This window comes from Morus notabilis, unplaced genomic scaffold, assembly GCF_000414095.1.
Source record: "Morus notabilis unplaced genomic scaffold, ASM41409v2 Scaffold93, whole genome shotgun sequence".
Taxonomy (NCBI): Eukaryota; Viridiplantae; Streptophyta; class Magnoliopsida; order Rosales; family Moraceae; genus Morus; species Morus notabilis.
The window spans coordinates 463,193-480,814 of record NW_010364330.1 but is presented as its reverse complement, the minus strand read 5'-3'; the positions used below and the strand labels follow the sequence as shown (position 1 = coordinate 480,814).

The 17,622-nt window shown below is 35.3% G+C and overlaps 2 protein-coding genes across 2 annotated transcripts in view; one reads left to right on the top strand and one right to left on the bottom strand.

Annotated features, from left to right (window-relative positions):
- LOC112093140 overlaps window positions 1-995 on the top strand; it is a 1,133-nt gene extending 138 nt beyond the window's left edge. Inside the window, exons 2-3 of the mRNA XM_024171040.1 lie at window positions 147-321; window positions 365-995. Of these exons, the coding sequence (XP_024026808.1) occupies window positions 147-321; window positions 365-744 (555 nt within the window). The 3' untranslated portion in view covers window positions 745-995. The remainder of the gene's footprint in view (window positions 1-146; window positions 322-364) is intronic.
- Window positions 996-9,806: 8,811 nt separating this feature from the next.
- On the bottom strand, window positions 9,807-12,770 carry LOC21404300 (protein tas). The gene is made up of 8 exons (XM_024171031.1): window positions 12,432-12,770; window positions 12,223-12,318; window positions 12,042-12,125; window positions 11,726-11,886; window positions 10,825-10,942; window positions 10,574-10,709; window positions 10,307-10,485; window positions 9,807-10,144 (listed from the first exon to the last, which is right to left on the bottom strand). Exons 1-8 carry the CDS (start codon window positions 12,663-12,665, stop codon window positions 9,905-9,907), a joined length of 1,248 nt encoding a protein of 415 aa, XP_024026799.1. The 5' UTR covers window positions 12,666-12,770; the 3' UTR covers window positions 9,807-9,904.
- Window positions 12,771-17,622: the final 4,852 nt, after the last annotated feature.

Sequence of the window (17,622 nt, the reverse complement as noted above, 5' to 3'; positions counted from 1 at the left end):
CTTTCCCTCTCCAATTTCTGTTCAATTTCTGGATTCTACTTCTGATTCATCTCAAACCTCCTTGAGAATTTCGAAATTTCATTTTCTCCTCAACTGCTTTGAGAGTTTCCCAATTTTCAGGAGCGAAAATGTCGAAATCATTGTAGAACCAGGAATCCGGAGGCAAGACTTCGCATTCCGGACGGCCCCAAATCGTGACAAACGCATCCCGGGCAAAATCAATAACGACCTTGGACGAATTAAAAAGCAGATTCCCATCGGAGGGCCTATCCACCGTCTCCAACAAGTGGTGGGGAAGCGGCTTTCCCGATGGCTACAACGGCGACAGAGCCATCCACGCTGCCGAATCAACAAATAAAGAGAGAGAGAAGTGAAAATAAGGAGAAGAATGCGGATCCCACTACCCAAGGTACAGGTCTGTTGATGGATGTCAGAAAAAGGGCTGCAGAAGAAGGCAGAGAAAGTCTCAAGCTTGGCGTCGTCAGGGGCTTTTCTGCAAAGAAACTTGGCAAGAGAGAAAAGGCTTTGCTTCTCAGAATGTTCAAGTCGTCTGTGCCACAAGACTGGATTAGTTCGGCAGCAGAGGAAAGTCCAGCAACGGCGTGGTGGATCGGAAGGCGGCGGCGGCGTCCTCGACGGAAGCGGTGCTGGGTCTGGACGAGAGAGAGGTTGGGTCTGGACGAGAGAGAGAGATGGGTGAGATTGGTGGGTGAGAGATATGGTAGGGCAAATTGTTTCCCGTAAATATTATGGGAAAATAAATAACACCTTATTAGGTGGGTGGGTTTAGAATTATCTTAAAATGTGATAATGTGAATTTCGTGGGTTTCACTTTTTTAGGTTTTAAAAAAGTTTAATAATTGTACTAAACATGAAAATCTTTTAGATTTTCATTCCCACCTTTAAGATTATCCCATACCAAACGCCCTTTCATAGATCATGAACTCTTGAGCTAATATCTAAGCAACGAAATTCAGAAAAAATTCTCTCTCAAGTCTTTTTTTTTTTTTTTTTTTTTTTTTTTTTTTTTTTTTTTTTTTTTTTTTTTTTTTTTTTTTTTTTTTTTTCTGAATTTCGTTGCTTAGATAATTAGCTCAAGAGTTCATTCTTGATCTATGAACAATAATAATGCATTGATTTGTTAGTACTGACACAAAATAAGAAATCTGGATCAGAAAACACATTGATCTTTTTTTTGACAGAAAAGAATTCAGCTTTAGATTTGGTTTATATGGGGTTTCATATATATATATATATATAAGATGGGGTTACATATTTTGCCTTAATATAATTTTTCCTCTTTGCAGACAATTGTTGCCTTGAAGAAAGGTACCCAGTTAATCAAGTACTGTCAGAAAGGAAAGCTTAAGTTGTGCCCATTCAGAATTTCTGCAGTGAGCTATTCCTAAGTGCAAATTATTCCTTCTTTGGTTGTTGGCACTTTTGCCTCTTGATTTTGATAGAATTAGCAAGTTGCCTCTTAAACTTTAAATTGTTGCAAATTACCTCTTGAAATTAATAGAATGTTGTATAGTGCTTCCAAATTGATGAATGATTTTAGACTTTGGAATGAAATATCCCCATGCTCATGACATAACATGCTCCAATTTTCATCCAAAGTTTCAACCTCCTCTTCTTTTGTATGAGCCCACATGACTTGTATGAATGTGTTTCTCCTTGAAGTTTAATAGTTGTTATTGATTTGGTGGCACTCTGCAACACTTTGTTAAATTTACGGGTAACTTATGAAAATTAATGGTTTAAGGGATAACCTACCAATCATGAAAAGTTCTAGAGCAAACATGCCAACTAAACCCAAACTGTGAAAAGTTCTAGAGCAAACATGCCAACTAAACCCAAATCTCCTTTTTTTTTCTCTTTTTTCCATAGAAATGCATATGCTAGGTTAAACTTTGTTGGCATGTGTTTAAGAGAGAGGAGAGTTATTAGAAGAAAACAACTTTTACCTATATACCATGTACAATTACACACTGATCTAGAATATATGTTATATACATAAAAATGCTTCAGGAAAAAAAAAAGAGCATGACAAATAAAGCATAGATGAAAATAAGTGATAGTGTGGGTTTCTAGGGCAGAAAAATTGTATATTGCTCTATTAAACTGTACAACATTTACACGGCTGAAAACATACCACCTAATTAGGTATAGAAATCTCTCAATTAAAGGAGATCTTTATTTTAAGGAATCTCTTTTATTTAAAAAATAAACTACTTTCCTAATCTATCTCACAACCCCTAATTGACCGGTTTAAATGGGAAACAAGGTCAAACATCATACTTTCCTTATTTCCACACTCCCCCTAAAGTTGGTGCATAGATATCTATTATGCCCAACTTGCTAATAAGAAACTCAAAGCTTGGTCTGAATAATCCCTTTGTGAGAATATTTGCTACTTGTTGCGATGTTGGAATGAAGGGCATACAAATAGCTCCAGCCTCGATATTTTCTTTTATAAAATGCCTGTCAATCTCAACATGTTTAGTTTGATCATGTTGGACTTGGTTATGGGCAATGCTAATGGATGCCTTGTTATCACAGTACAACTTCATAGGCATAGTCACTGGTCTTCTCAGTTCCTCTAAGATCTGTTTAAGCCATAACATTTCACAAATTCCATGTGCCATTGATCCATACTCTACTTCAACACAACTACGAGCCACAACATTATGCTTTTTACTTCGCCGAGTTACTAGGTTTCCCCACACAAATGTACAATAGCCTGATGTAGATCTCCTATCTAAAATAGACCTTGCCCAATCTGCATCTGTGTAGGCCTCAACACCTCGCTGCTCGTTCTTTCTAAAAAATAAGCCTTTTCCCGGAGAATTCTTCAAGTATCTAAGGATACGATAGACTGCTTCAAGATGTTCCTCATGAGAAGAATGGATAAACTGACTTACTAGGCTCACAACAAATGCTATGTCTGGCCATGTATGTGACAAGTAAATTAGTTTTCCCACTAACTTCTGATATTGAGTTGTATCTACCGGTTTTCCTTCCTTGCTCCCAAACTTATGATTTGGATCAATGGGTGTTTCAGAAGGATGAAATCCACACATTCCAGCTTTTTTAAGTAAATCCACCACATATTTCCTCTGAGACACCACAATTCCCCTCTTTGACCGAGCTATCTCCATACCGAGAAAATACTTAAGTGAACCCAGATCTTTAATTTCAAACTCAGAGGCTAGGCACTACTTCAACCGCTCTATTTTTGTCACGTCATCCCCAGTAAGAATAATGTCATCAACATAAACTATCAGAACAGCTATCTTCCTACCAGCTGAGTACCTTGTGAACATGGTGTGGTCTACATGTCCCTGAGCATATCCTTGTTTTTTTACAAACTGAGTGAACCTCTCAAACCAGGCTCTCGGTGACTGTTTTAAGCCGTACAAGGATTTTCTTAGTTTGCATACCTTTGAGCCAAAATTCTTCTCAAAACCTCGAGGTGGATCCATATAGACTTCTTCTTCTAAGTCACCATTGAGGAATGCATTCTTCACATCTAGTTGATGAAGTCGCCAGTTTAGATTAGCTGCAATTGTTAAAAGCACTCTGATAGTATTCATCTTTGCCACGGGTGCAAAGGTCTCAAGATAGTCAAATACCATACGTTTGAGTGAACCCCTTAGCCACCAGGCGAGCCTTGTATCTTTCTAAGGATCCATCAGATTTAAACTTGGTTGTGAACACTCATTTGCAGCCAACTATCTTCTTTTCCTTTGGTAGCTCCATTGCCTGCCACGTTCCATTTTTTTCAACTAGAAGGTCAAGTTCTGACACCTTTACGTTGTGAGACAAACACAGAAAAAACTGGGGACAAATTTTGAAATCTCCAAGAATAGCTTCCTTTCATTCTGGAACCTCTAGAGCATCTTGCATTCTTTGAAATCTCCACACTAGATAATTGTGAGACAAACACAGAAAAAACTGGGGACAAATTTTTATAGGTAACAAAATTGGACATTGGATACTTGACACAACTTCTGACACCTTTACGTTGAGCAACTAGAAGGTCAAGTTCAGACGCAGGTGTAGATTCTTGATGTGGAGGATCTACGGGAGTAGGTTCGGACTGACAGGACTCTTGATGTGGAGGATCTATGGGAGTAGGTTCGGACTGACAAGACTCTTGATGAGGAAGATTTATGTGAGTGGGGACTTTATGAGAATTACCTGGAACAACAATATAATTCTGAATGATCTGAGGTGTAGACTCTTAACAGTGTTGGGAAGTGTCAGTCTTATTTCCTTGCTTCTGGTTCCTTCTCGAGTAGACAAGTAACTTTTTTGTTCCTGCTTGTTCATTATTTCCATGTCTACTAATATTATGAGATGGCTCTATAGTTCTAGCATCCAAGTTTTCATTAGTCAAATCACTAGATTCCACGTTTATTAAGAAATTTTGACTTTGAACATTATCAGATGTGCCAAGGAAATCAAGAAAATCAAAATAATCTTCACTTAGGCTCTCCCCCTGAAGATGATTATCAAAAAATGGTTGATCTTCAAAGAAGGTTACATCTAAAGTAACAAACATTTTTCTTTTTCTCAGATCATAGTATTTATACCCCTTTTGGTGTGGAGCATAGCCTACAAAAACACACTCCCGAGCTCTAGGATAATTTTCCCCGATTTTGGTCATGTATATTGGTAAAGGCACTACAACCAAATACTTTCAGAGGTAAATCATATATTAATCTTGAAGTTGGAAAGGCATCTTTAAAGGTATTTAGGAGAGTTTTGAAGTTCAAGATTTTTGTAGGCATGCGGTTTATGAGGTATGTTGCAGTTAATAGTGCTTCTCCCCAAAGATACTTAGGGACATGATGAGTGAAAAGTAGTGCCCTAGTGACTTCTAAGAGATGTTTGTTTTTACGTTCTGCTATCCCATTTTGTTAGGGTGTATCTGGGCATGTGTTTTGATGTATTATCCCCTTTTTTGAAAAATAATCCCCTAGGATTTCATTAAAGTATCCTCTCCCATTGTCACTTCTGAACACTTTGATTGTTTCCTGAAATTGTGTCTTAACCATTGTATAAAACACTTTAAAAATCTCTTTTACCTCAGATTTATCCTTTAGTAAATAAACCCAACTAATCCGTGTGTGATCATCAATAAAACTAACAAACCATTTTTTGCCAAACATTGTTGTGACTCTCCCAAACATCACTATGAATTAACAAAAAAGGTTTTGAAGCTTGATATGGTCTTGAAGGGAAAAAAGAGCGATGATGTTTTGCCAATTCACATATTTCACATCGAAAAGAATATGGACTTTTATTTCGAAATAAATAAGGTAACAAGTGTTTCAAGTAATAAAAACTTGGATATCCTAGTCTATAATGCCAAAGCATAACATTATTAGAAACATAAATAGATTTCAAACAAGTATTTTGAACTTGCTGTCCAGAGTTGGTTCCACCTTCAAGGAAATAGAGTCCTCCATTTTTCCTAGCATTGCCAATTGTCCTCCCCAAAACCATTTCATGAAACTCACACCGAGAGGGGTTAAAAACAATACAACAATTGAGAGCATTAGTAATTTTACTAATTGACACAAGATTACAATAAAGGTTAGGGACATGAAGGACATCATGTAGGATTATAGAGGGATTTATCTTGACAGTTCCTATTCCAGCAACTGCCGAGAATGAGCCATCATCGATTCCTATCTTTTTATTTCCTGCACATGGAGTATAGGTGGAAAAAAACTGGGAGCAGCCTGTCATGTGATCAGTAGCCCTAAATCATAGATCCAGAAACTGTTTTGACTGGGGTAGTTGCTGGAAAAAACTGAGACACGGACAGAGACATGTTTACCTGTTTTGACAAAGGAACATGAAGGATTTGATGGGTTTACTCAGAACTGAGGAGATTGGAGAAGTTTGTACAATTGCTCTAGTTGATCCTTTGTGAAAGGAAGTGATTCTGGAGTACTTTGCTGCCCCTGTTCTTCAGTGGATACTTGAAGTACCCGATTGTCTGGAGCATTCTTCTTCTTCCAATTCGGAGGCTTCCCATGGAGTTTCCAGCAATTTCCCCGTGTATGCCAATGTTTCTTGCAATGATCACACCACGGTTTCTTCTTCCTGTCATTCTCTTATTCATTCCTTGAAACAAAAGGCCGAACTGTCATTGATAGCACCATTGGTTGGTTTCACCTCATAATCGTTTTTCAGCATAACCTTCCTCCTAGTATCTTCTCTCCTAATCTCAGAAAAAGCCTCTCAAAGTGTAGGCAAGGGTTTTTTTTTTTCCAAGAATCCTAGACCTAACCTCATCAAATTCCTGGTTTAGGCCTGCTAAGAAAAGATACACCCAATCACTCTCTTCCTTCTTCATAAACCTAACACTATCGGTTGGACAATCCCATTCATCATTGTAGCATTGATCTAATTCTTGCCACAGAGACACCATCTCATTGTAAAAGACAGTCACTTCACGTTCACCTTGCCTAGACTTCCACAACTTAATTTTCAGTTCAAAAATTTGTGAAAAATTTTCGGCATCGGAATAGGTTTCCCTAACCGCTTCCCAAACATCTCTAGCGGTGGGGAGAAAAAGGTACGGTTTACCTATTGTTGGCTCCATGGAATTGATCAACCAGGAGATGACCAATGAGTTCTCGGATCTCCATGCACTCAGCTTCGGATCTTCAGCCTTAGGTCTCTCCACATCTCCAGTCAAATAACCTAGCTTTCCCTTGTCGTCGATAGCCAATTTCATGGATTGCGCCCATTCCAAGTAGTTCTTCCCATTCAATTTATGGAGGGTTAGTTGGAACGAAATATGAGAAGAATCCCCCCGTGATTCATGGTGGTTTGGTATGGTTCACCAATATTAGAGCTCTCTGCCTTAGATGAAGCAGAGGATCTCCTTTCCTCTGTAGCCGCCGTTTCAGCCATCAAGGAGAGGACGGCTCTGATACCATGTGGGTTTCTAGGGCAAAAAAATTGTATATTGCTCTATTAAACTGTACAACATTTACACGGCTTTTATAGGGAAGACATACCACCTAATTAGGTATAGAAATCCCTCAATTAAAGGAGATCCTTATTTTAAGGAATCTCTTTTATTTAAAAAATAAACTACTTTCCTAATCTATCTGACAACCCCTAATTGACCGGTTTAAATGGGAAACAAGGTCAAACATCCTACTTTCCTTATTTCCGGTGATAGTAAGATAAGAATGAAATTACAGTAGTAGCTTAAGCTTATGTATGGATTATTATTATTATTATTATGAAATATCTCAAGTGCTTGAATGATTTCTCAGCAACCAAACATATCAACTGAATGTCTAAATGATTAAATTGATGAAATTGTCTAGTCATAAAACCGAAGCAAAACCACTAAATACAGAGCATCATATGCAAAAGCATTATATCAGATGAATGTCTAAATCACTAAAAATAATTGCTTAAATAAACACAATCATGCAAGAAAAATAGAACACGACCATCTCAGACAAACAAGGTTAACATATTTGAGACCCACAGAAAATCCAACAAATGATCACAAAATCACGGACAGGTCAAGTTAAGCACTTAAATAAGAGTGATTAATGGCCATACCTTGGTTGGTTTGGGGAAAGACGGCGGATACTAGGCCAAGATCAATCGGAGACGAACCGGCCAAAATCAGACACTCAGCGTAGATCAATCAAAGCTAAACCCAAAATCCCGAATATGATGGAAAATAGCCGCCAAATTTTGCAAAGGTAATAACAAGGAGAAATAGAAAACGTGAAAGTAAGATGGAAATGTCTCTGATCTGATGTCTAAATCTGCAATATATTTCATTCATATTCAAGAAATGAAAATAAATTACCCTGCAGCATCGGACAGATTCTCATCGAATATTTTTATATATCAGTAAGATTTGCATATTCTTTTTTTTGAAAGGAAAAAGATTTGCATAAGATTCAAAAAGAGTTACAAGCATTGAAATCATACGGCATTGGAAAAGGAAAATACAGAAATTCAAATCAGAATACCTGGCTAAGAAAAGCGATATGCTTGCGTTATCGAAAAGAAAGGAAATGCGATAATGAGAAAAATGGATATGAAATCTGAATCCTAAAGAAAATGAGTGAGATATGATCTGTTTTTGAATCAGTACCAACCTCCTTCTTCGTGTTCTTGATCTTAATCTTCTGCTCTTCTTGGGACCAAATTTGGAGCAGAGTTCCAAAGCGCGTTGCCGTTGAGAAGCAATACTTGTACACCTAATAAACAAATTTTTTTTTTTTTTACATTTTATAACAAATAATTTTTTTGGTATACCAACAACACTAAATGAAGAAGCAATCAAATGGAAAAAAAAAAATTGGGAGTTAAGCACTTAAATTAGCAAAATCGCGAACAGATTCAGAAGATTAATGGCCATGCCTTGGTTGATTTGGGAAAAAACGGGAAGATACTTGGCCTAGATCAATCGGAGACGAACCCCTTGCGATCAAATCCGCCAAGTCTCAGAAATCTGCTTCGAAGAGCCAGAACCCTAACCCTAACCCGGTGGTTTTCTTGCCGCAGAATAAGATCCGGGAGAGAAGTTCGTGATCGCTAAGAGGAAGAACTCAGAGAAAGAGGATTTGGGAACGACGGTTGCTTGTAAGTGCCAATAGAAGGCCGGTGGTGGTAATTTGAAGAAGTGCCTGTGCATGGCTTATGAGAGTCTCCGGGCGTCTCAGGAGGAGTTCTTCGAGAATCGCAGATCCGGAGATGGCGGAGAGTGCTCGGATTGACTTGTCCTAGAGAAGAAGGAGGCCGCCAAGTTAATTAAACAAAGGAAAGAGGAGGGCTTCTGTGAGAGGAGAAATGGGAAGGAAAACGAGCTTTGATCGTTTGCCAAACGCGTTTTGCAAGCCAATTCCATTTTTTTGCGCCTCGAAAAACGTAAAAAAAGTTTAAAAAAAGGCTTCCAAACACACCCAAAAAACTACCATTTGTGTTATGATTATTTTATTGTTATTAAAAAATATTTTAAACATTTTTAATACAAATCCAAATACCGTTTTGTCCCATTCCAAATATTTAACCAAAAAGCTTATTAAACTTTGGAAGTTAACCGATGGGAAAGGAGGGTATGAAAATAATTTCAACCAAAATAACTCAACTCATCAGTAAAAACTAAACGCCTTTTTATTTTATATATTTAAATTTAAATAATTAATTATGGTATAATATTTTTTTCTTATAAAAAATTTAAATGTTAAACGTCAGAATTAAAAATTATAATTTGAGTATATTTTTTAAAAAAGCCATAAAATATTTCTGCAAAAAAAAAAAAAAAAAAAAAAAATCAACCAATAGTTTTATAAAGCGGAATGTGTTTTAATGTCCAAAATTGAATCGGAGATTATTTGAAACTTTGTCATAGTTATGCATGAGAAAATAAAATTTTCTAGGAATTTCCTTTGAAAAAAATCAGGTGAAACTTAGGAGAAAATCTAGTTTATCCTACATCTTAGTACAACATTGAAAGAAAAAAAATGCACGTATACGAGGAACTAGTACTTCCAAAATACACTATCGGGTAAAATATATTTTTATGCTCTATTCCACACATTTCCATTGAAATTAAACCAATAATTTTTTTGTCATCAGTATTAATTTTTGTATTTGTCATCTTTTTGTTATTGGCTTGCTAAACACAAACGCATATTAAGTAAATGTGTTGAAACAGCGAACAAAACGGAAGATAAGGACTCTGTTACTCGCACGTTCTTAGGTGAGACATAGAGATGTTTTGCAATTATGTGTTTTAAGTATGGTGACCAAGGAAAGGAAATTGAAATTAATGCAAGAGAACTTACAAAATATACAAAAGGGTTAAAGAATAGCGTGATACTTTAAAGTAAAGAAATTGTTTTCAAAGAATTGCAGGATCTTTGTATCTCTTAAAGATTTCTTCAATGCTTGTCATCACTTCTGCTGGCAAAGGTCGCTCGGTTGTCAGAAAAGCATCAATGTCTTCCTTCAGTTGTTCGACAGAGGTTGCACCGATTATGGTACTTGTCATGAATGGCCGGTCTCGTGCGAATCCAAGAGCAAGCTGAACTGGACTTACGCCATGCTTCTTCGCTAATTCGATGTACTTTATTGTTGCTTCCTGAACAAGAAAACAAACAAGCCTCGCACTGAATCAGACCCACCACCTTAACCGATGCGCTGTAATGGAAATACTACAGGATGCAAAACCACTCTCACATGCATATATGCACATTGACACCTTTATGCCATACCACATATGAAAAATAAGTTAGCAACGTACCTTTGCAACAGATTTATTATATCTTTCCATGTAGCCAGGAAAGAGGTTCAACCTTCCTTTTCGTGCAGCTTCGGAATCGCTATCTAGATACTTCCCTGTCAGTGCACCACCAGCTAGTGGAGAATAAGCTAGCAAGCCGACATTGCAGTTCTTTGGGTGGCATACTTCAACAAGATCCACTGCAATATGAAACTGCAAATTCATAACGTCCTTTTTTTTTATTCTTAAGATTCCATATTTCCACTTCGTGTGAAGAGATGGCTTTACCTTCAAAAGCGCATCTAACAAGCAGACTGTAACTATTCTGGATGCTAACGATCTTTGGTAGTCCCTCAACTTTAGCTGCACGTACAAACTCCATCACTCCATAGGAAGTCTCATTTGACACTCCAATGTAACGCACCTATAAAATTTCAAACCACTCATGCCATATTAATCAAAGAATCTTAATGAAATTACATAAACAGCTAGTAAAAACATAAATTAAAAGCCACCATATAAAGTTTTGGGAATTTTACCTTTCCTTCGTCAATAAGTTCTTGAAAAGCTCTCAGTTGCTCCACAAATGGCACACTCGGCCTCCATTTTGTAGGATTATAGAAGAACTCACCGAACAATGCCACGTATCTATCTGGCCTGGATTCAAACATGGTACAAAAACTTAAAAAGAGCACAGCTGAGAAGAAACCAAGAAAATACTAGGTTCTGGGTTTTGTAAAGAAATGCAGAAAAGAAGATGGAAGCTAAACTGGGAATGAGAATTTGATTACATTTCTTAAATCTGCTGAAACTGTACAAAGAATGTTATATAGAAAATATATCTGATCAGTAACTAACTATGCACCTGTCTAGCATTAATAAGATACAGCTATACAGAGAATTAATACTAAGGAATTTGTAAAATTGCCCAATACGAAATAGAGGAGAGAAAAGGGAGGTTAGAGTTTCTTATGATGGAAATTGCAGAAACATACAATAATAAATAAACTAATAAGGAGGGTTTATATAGACCCACAAGTAAAGGAGTAAAAGACTAATCTACGCTACTAATAGAAGAATATAAATATCTCTAATGATATTAACGACTAAATCATTCACTAATAATCTTATATATCCTCTTGATCAGATAAGTCAGTTGGGCCTAAGGTATTGGGTTCTCTATTGGGATTTACCGCAGTCATTCTAACAAACTCTAACCTCTTCGAAATCATGTTTTTCTTCAGGAAGAGAAGCAGGTTGTTATGCGACATACATAAACCCATATGAAAACAAACTTTCAGCTACAGAAAGCAATGTTTTTTCCTGCCTTCAATCAACATTGAGTCACGAGTTCAAACCCCGCATCCCCACTTAAATAGAGAAAAAAAAAACCCAATGATATAAATGCCTATACACATACATATACCTATATAAACATACCAATGAATTTGCAATAAATCAATATAATCTGTGTTGAGACGCTTAAGGCTCTTCTCCACGCTTTCCTTGATGTTTGCAGAATCGACCCGCAATACCTTCGCATTCTCACGAATGTAGCTCATCCTCTCTGAATAACCACACACTTTTGTTGCTACAATTATCTATTCACGAAACAACGCATCATTAATCCAAAACGATTATTATCTTTTGAAGTCATATTTCTATCAAAAAGGTTCCCAAACATGGATAAAAATTTCCACCTAAATTCATACAATTTACTTTTTCTTATCAATTTCAGAAAATAAAAGGACAAGACCTTATCACGGGGCTGAGAGTTAAGCCAGCTACTAATATAAAGATCAGTTCTTCCTTGTGTCTCCTTCTTCATCGGAATTGGATACTGCGACACAAAATCCGAGCCTAAATTATTCATAAATTCACACACATTTTCGTTCAGAATCCAAAAATAAAAATCAAATAAAAATTCTGGATCTTACGGCTTCAGCAGTGTCAAGAGCATTAATTCCATGCTCAAACGCATAGCTAAGAATCTCATGAGATTCTTTCTCTGTGTTCTGTTCTCCAAATGTCATCTTCAAAAACAAAATGAAATTTACATTCTCTTGAACATTTACACAAACAGTATATATGCATATATACATGTATGTATACGTATCTAAAACGCGACTGAGAACCATCTGCTTACCGTTCCGAGAGTGATTTCGCTAATAACGAGGTCGGAATCGCCGAGTTTCCTGTACTCTAAAGCGTTCTTCTGTGTGGTACCGGCGACAATGGCGGAGCTTCTGCGGCAGAGGCGACGAGTTCCGGCGGGTGAAAAGGCGGGCGAAAGGCGGCGCGTGAAGCTTCGGCCATTGTAGAGGGGAGAAGAGGGTAATGCGAGGAAGGTGGCCGGTGAGGACGTGGCCGAGGATGTCATGGATAACGGCTATCTGCCTTGTTGGAACCACTGTTTTCAGTGAAGTGAAGAGTGAAGTTTCGGGCTTGCTTATGGTTGTGCTATGGGCCTTAGCAAGGGGAACCACTTGGGGCCAGTAGGTGACTGAAGAATGTTCGGAAACGGATTTCCTATTTAAAAAAAAAAAAAAAAAAGTTGAACCAGATTATGAATAAAAAACAAATTATATTTAGGGAGAAAGATAGAAATTGGTTAAGACTAGAGAAGAATTAAAATTAATAGACCAATAGTTTACATAAGTTAATAAATAGGTCAAATTACTGTTTTCGTACATAACTTGTCTGGTTATGAACCATAACTTGATAAGTTATTATCCATAATTGTCTATAACTTGTCTGGTTATGAACAATAACTTGATAAGTTTGTCCATAATTTATCTGGTTATGAACCATAACTTGACAAGTTATGACTTATTAATTTATATAACTAAAAATTGGCCTATATAATTTCTTAAGCTTTTCATATTGACATATTTTCTACTATTTCCCTTATATTTATTAGGGTCTTATTTAGGGAAATAAGGAGAATATATAATAAGATAAAAATTATAACAATAAAAAAAGAAAAGAGAGAGGATAAAGAATGAAAATTAAAAAAGAAAAAAAAAAACTCACTAAGGAAATGTTTTATTAAAAGAACATGATTTTTTTTAATAAGATAAAAATTATAACAATAAACAAAGAAAAGAGAGAGGATAAAGAATGAAAATTAAAAAAGAAAAAAAAACTCACTAAGGAAATGTTTTATTAAAAGAACATGATTTTTTTTTAAAAAAAAATTAGGTAGAAATATGTGTGAGAAGAAATTATTTAAATAGAAAAATTATATTCATAAGAGCCAATTTAGAGGAAAAAAGAAAATGTATAATAAGAATAAAAAAAGAGAAAAATGTAAAAAAGGTCGATAAAAAAATAAAAAATGTATAATAAAAATAAAAAAGATATAAATGTAAAAAAGGTAGATAAAAAAAAGGAAAAAATGGAGGATAGTTTAAAAATAAAAAGAAAGTAAGTACAAATAAAAAAATTGTGGAAAGAAAAAAAAAGGAAAGGACGAAAGTAGGGCAACGAAACGCAAAAAAAAAAAAAAAAAAAAAAAAGAGGAAAAGAGGGGAAAAAAAAAAAAAAAAAAAAAAAAAAAAAAAAAAAAAAACCATTCACACTTTTATATTGTGGTACGGGTATTTATGGTAAGTAGATTAAAAAATAAAGTTTATAACGTAATAATAAATAGGATTTGTTAATGAATTTACTATAAATATGCTATTTACCATGAATATTTTAAAATGTTCTTCATCATCACCGGTAAAACATTTCTAATGCAATGCTATAATTTCTGTGTCAATTTTAAATTTAACATTCGAGTGCAAAATATACTATCCAATGCAAATAATATGTGTCAAATTTTTCATATACTATATTTTGTGGTAAATTTCCCACCAAATATAGCATATAAAAAATTTGACATTTAATTACTATTAGTTGATATGTTTACTTTTTCATGTAATTATTGAAACTTTTACATTTTTTAATTATTTTAAAAATAAGTATTTACTCCTACGACTTTTAAAACTTAATGATTATAAGAAAAAATAAATTTAGCATTTTAAAAACATAATGCATTGGAATAAAAATAAAAATAACATATCATAGCTTACTTTTTGATGCTAAATATCAAATTAGCATTAACATTTGCATTGTAGATGGTCTTACTATATGTACCGACACCAAATGTTTCCATTTTATCCAAATTTAGTATGGTTTTCACATCAGAAAGCAAAGTTTTGTATTAACAACCTTATCCGAATAGAAATTCCATCCAGTAAGAAAACTATATTGGCATATTTACCTATGCATAATCAAAATGACCATGAATCAGAGTGGAAAAGAATTTGAAGTGAGGAATCAGACTGAAATTATTATTATTATTTTTCATTTTATATTTTATAAGTAAACTAAGGGTAAAATAATAATTTAATGTTAATATCAGAAATAAAAGTTTCAATCTGGAAGGTAGAGTTATGGGATTGCCAAAATTTATCAATCCTAAATTTGAGTGCAGCCCATCAATTTCACTCACATTTTGTTGACGGTGAAATTTCATCAACAGGATTACGCCGGGTCACCTTTAGGTATCCTGTCAGGTTACCGGCTAACAAGCGTTTATTTGATATTGAAAGTGATGTAGTAAAGCGTGTATGAAGTTTGTGGTAAATATAATAGGAGGACTGTGCTTGTATGAAAATAAATGCACAAGGTTTATAGTGATTCACTTTATTAATGAAGAGCTACATCCATTTTTCTTTTTATTTCTTTTGGATTCTTTACAATAACTCTCCCTTTCTACTCTCGGGTTGAATATGAAATGAGCCAAACTAAAAGGAATTTCCCCCTACTCGTTTGGGGCTTTGCCCCTTTTATAGCCAAGGGTTCCTTCGTGGGCGGTTCCTCTCGTAGACAGAAGCACTCGAGTAGCCTACCCTTAGACCGTAGCTCAGTAATCACCTTTTGAACTGTACACTCATCCAATTACTCTTCTATTACGGCTCTATAGACTCCCTGTAACCCTCCACCGTTCACTGTTGGGCGATTTAGGGGCTTGTAATTAATGCCTGCACTGCAGACATCTCCTAGTGCCAGACGCAAGTTAGTTGTGTTAAACACCTTTCTGGAGATACGGGCATCGCCTCCCATGATCTTCCCTCGACGTCTATGCTGAGCGGGTGGTGGCCTCTTCTGGCCGCCGATCCTTCCGTGGCATAGGGAATTTGCACAAGTCATAGGATCGACGGCATAACGGGTTGACGCCCTAAGGCGGGCTTTCTTCGCAGTGTAAGAGGGAAGTGAGCTTCAGGCGTCGAGGGTTGTCACTTTGTGAAGAGAAATATGGCCACGTGTAACGCTGTCGCTATCCCACGTGTCACATAAATTTTCCCACACAACACATTTCATAATAAAATGAGCAAATAAATATAAATTAAATCTCATTCGCTAATCCTAATGAGTAAATATGCCATATACGTTATCTCTATTTCATCGGCCAGAAAAAGTATTGTTGAAACTGAGCTTCCTCATTATAATAATAAGAGGAAAAGCAAATTCCTAGAATCGGTACATTGCAAATATTATTGACTCTAAATCACCAAATATCTGTTCATCATAAAACATCATGTTAGACTAAAGAGGAAACTACTGTAAGCATCGAATTGTTCAAAATGTATACAGTCAGCCCGAAAAACATCAATTATCTCCATCCTTGAAGAATTAAAACTGTACATCCTCAACATCACCATCCACTTTTCTCATTTATATTTCAAAAATCCTTTTTTTTTATACAAGAACTTGCAAGCGAAGGGGACAAGTCTCAAAATGAGGCATTTAATTAACAGAAAATCTGAAAATAAACCTTTTGAAATTATTTAAAAAATATTTCATTTCTACTAATCTCTAAAATGCCACAGTGGAAGCAGATCAAAACTTGCAAGTAAATATATATGATTCAAAATTATATCTTGGTTGAGAAATCTTCTCTCATAATGTTCAAGAAAGATGAAAATATTCCTTCAGACTTATCTTTAAATTGTTCCAACCACCGAAGGTATTCTCCACCAAACAAATTTTCTACGGTAAACTGGATCAGTGATTTGTACCAAGTGGGTGGACACTAAAGAGAATAAGAGGACTCTTTGAATTCTAAAGCCTCGTTCACTTCGCAAATTCGAGTTGAGATTTAACATTTTTTAAGAATTTTTTACTGTAACAGAAAAAGTTAGACGTGACATTTTCTGAGAATTTTTTACTGTAGAAACTTAAAACTGAAAACTCGAATCGGTGAAATGAACGAGGCCTAAGTGTCGTTTAGTTCGCTAATTCGAGTTGAGATGTGACTTTATGTAAGAACTTTTTATTGTAGTAAAAAAGTTAGATGTGACTTTATATGACAGCTTTTTACTGTAGTAAAAAAATTAAATGTGACTGTTTTTGAGAATTTTTTTACAACAACAACAACAACAAGCCTTAATTCCAACTTAATTGGGGTCGGCTTTATGGATTTCACTTTTTCACATGGCTATATTCGAAATTATACTTTTCTGAAGGCCTAGATCTAGAATGTCTTTCCTAACAACTTCGGTCCACGTAATTCTTAGTCTACCCCTCCCTCTCATAGTATTAGGTATAAGAATGTCATTCCAAGCACGGATTGGTGCTTATAGCGGACTACGTTGGATATGTCCGAACCACCTCAAACGACCTTCGCGCACCTTATCTTTTATGCGCACCTTATCTTCTATCGGTGACACTTACGTTATCTTGCCTACTCTAGTCTTTCAAAACTGTATCACTTCCTACGTTTGCCATCTCTTTATATATACATTTAAATAGGATTTTTTTTTAATTTAAAAACAAATAACTCTTAAACCACAACATCAATTGTGGTATCATGGAGTAACCACAATTCACGTTAAGGGCATCTACTTTTCTGGGGAAGATTGTTGTCGTGCAACCACTTCCAACTTTAAAAAAAAAAAAAGAAATTTAAATTAAATAATTTAATTATGAATTTTTCTTTTATTTGAATTGAAAATAACTTAAAACAAAATATCTAAATATCTAAACTCAATTTCAAAGATATTTCTTTATCAGTTTCTGATAAATCCTATTTAATTTCATGATAAGATAATTATCTAATTTATTTAAAAAATGAAGAATTTACCTTTAAGAGTATGACTGGTAATTTGAGTTACAAAACAATAACACGACATGAAATCTGCACGAAATTAAAAGGTTTAGGTTTTCTTTAAATAGGTTTAGGTAACAAAAAAAGTTGAACTTGCCAGACACGATTAAATAAAGGGCTAATACGACACGAACCCTTTAACAAGAAATTAACTTGAAATAATCCATTTAATAAACGTGTC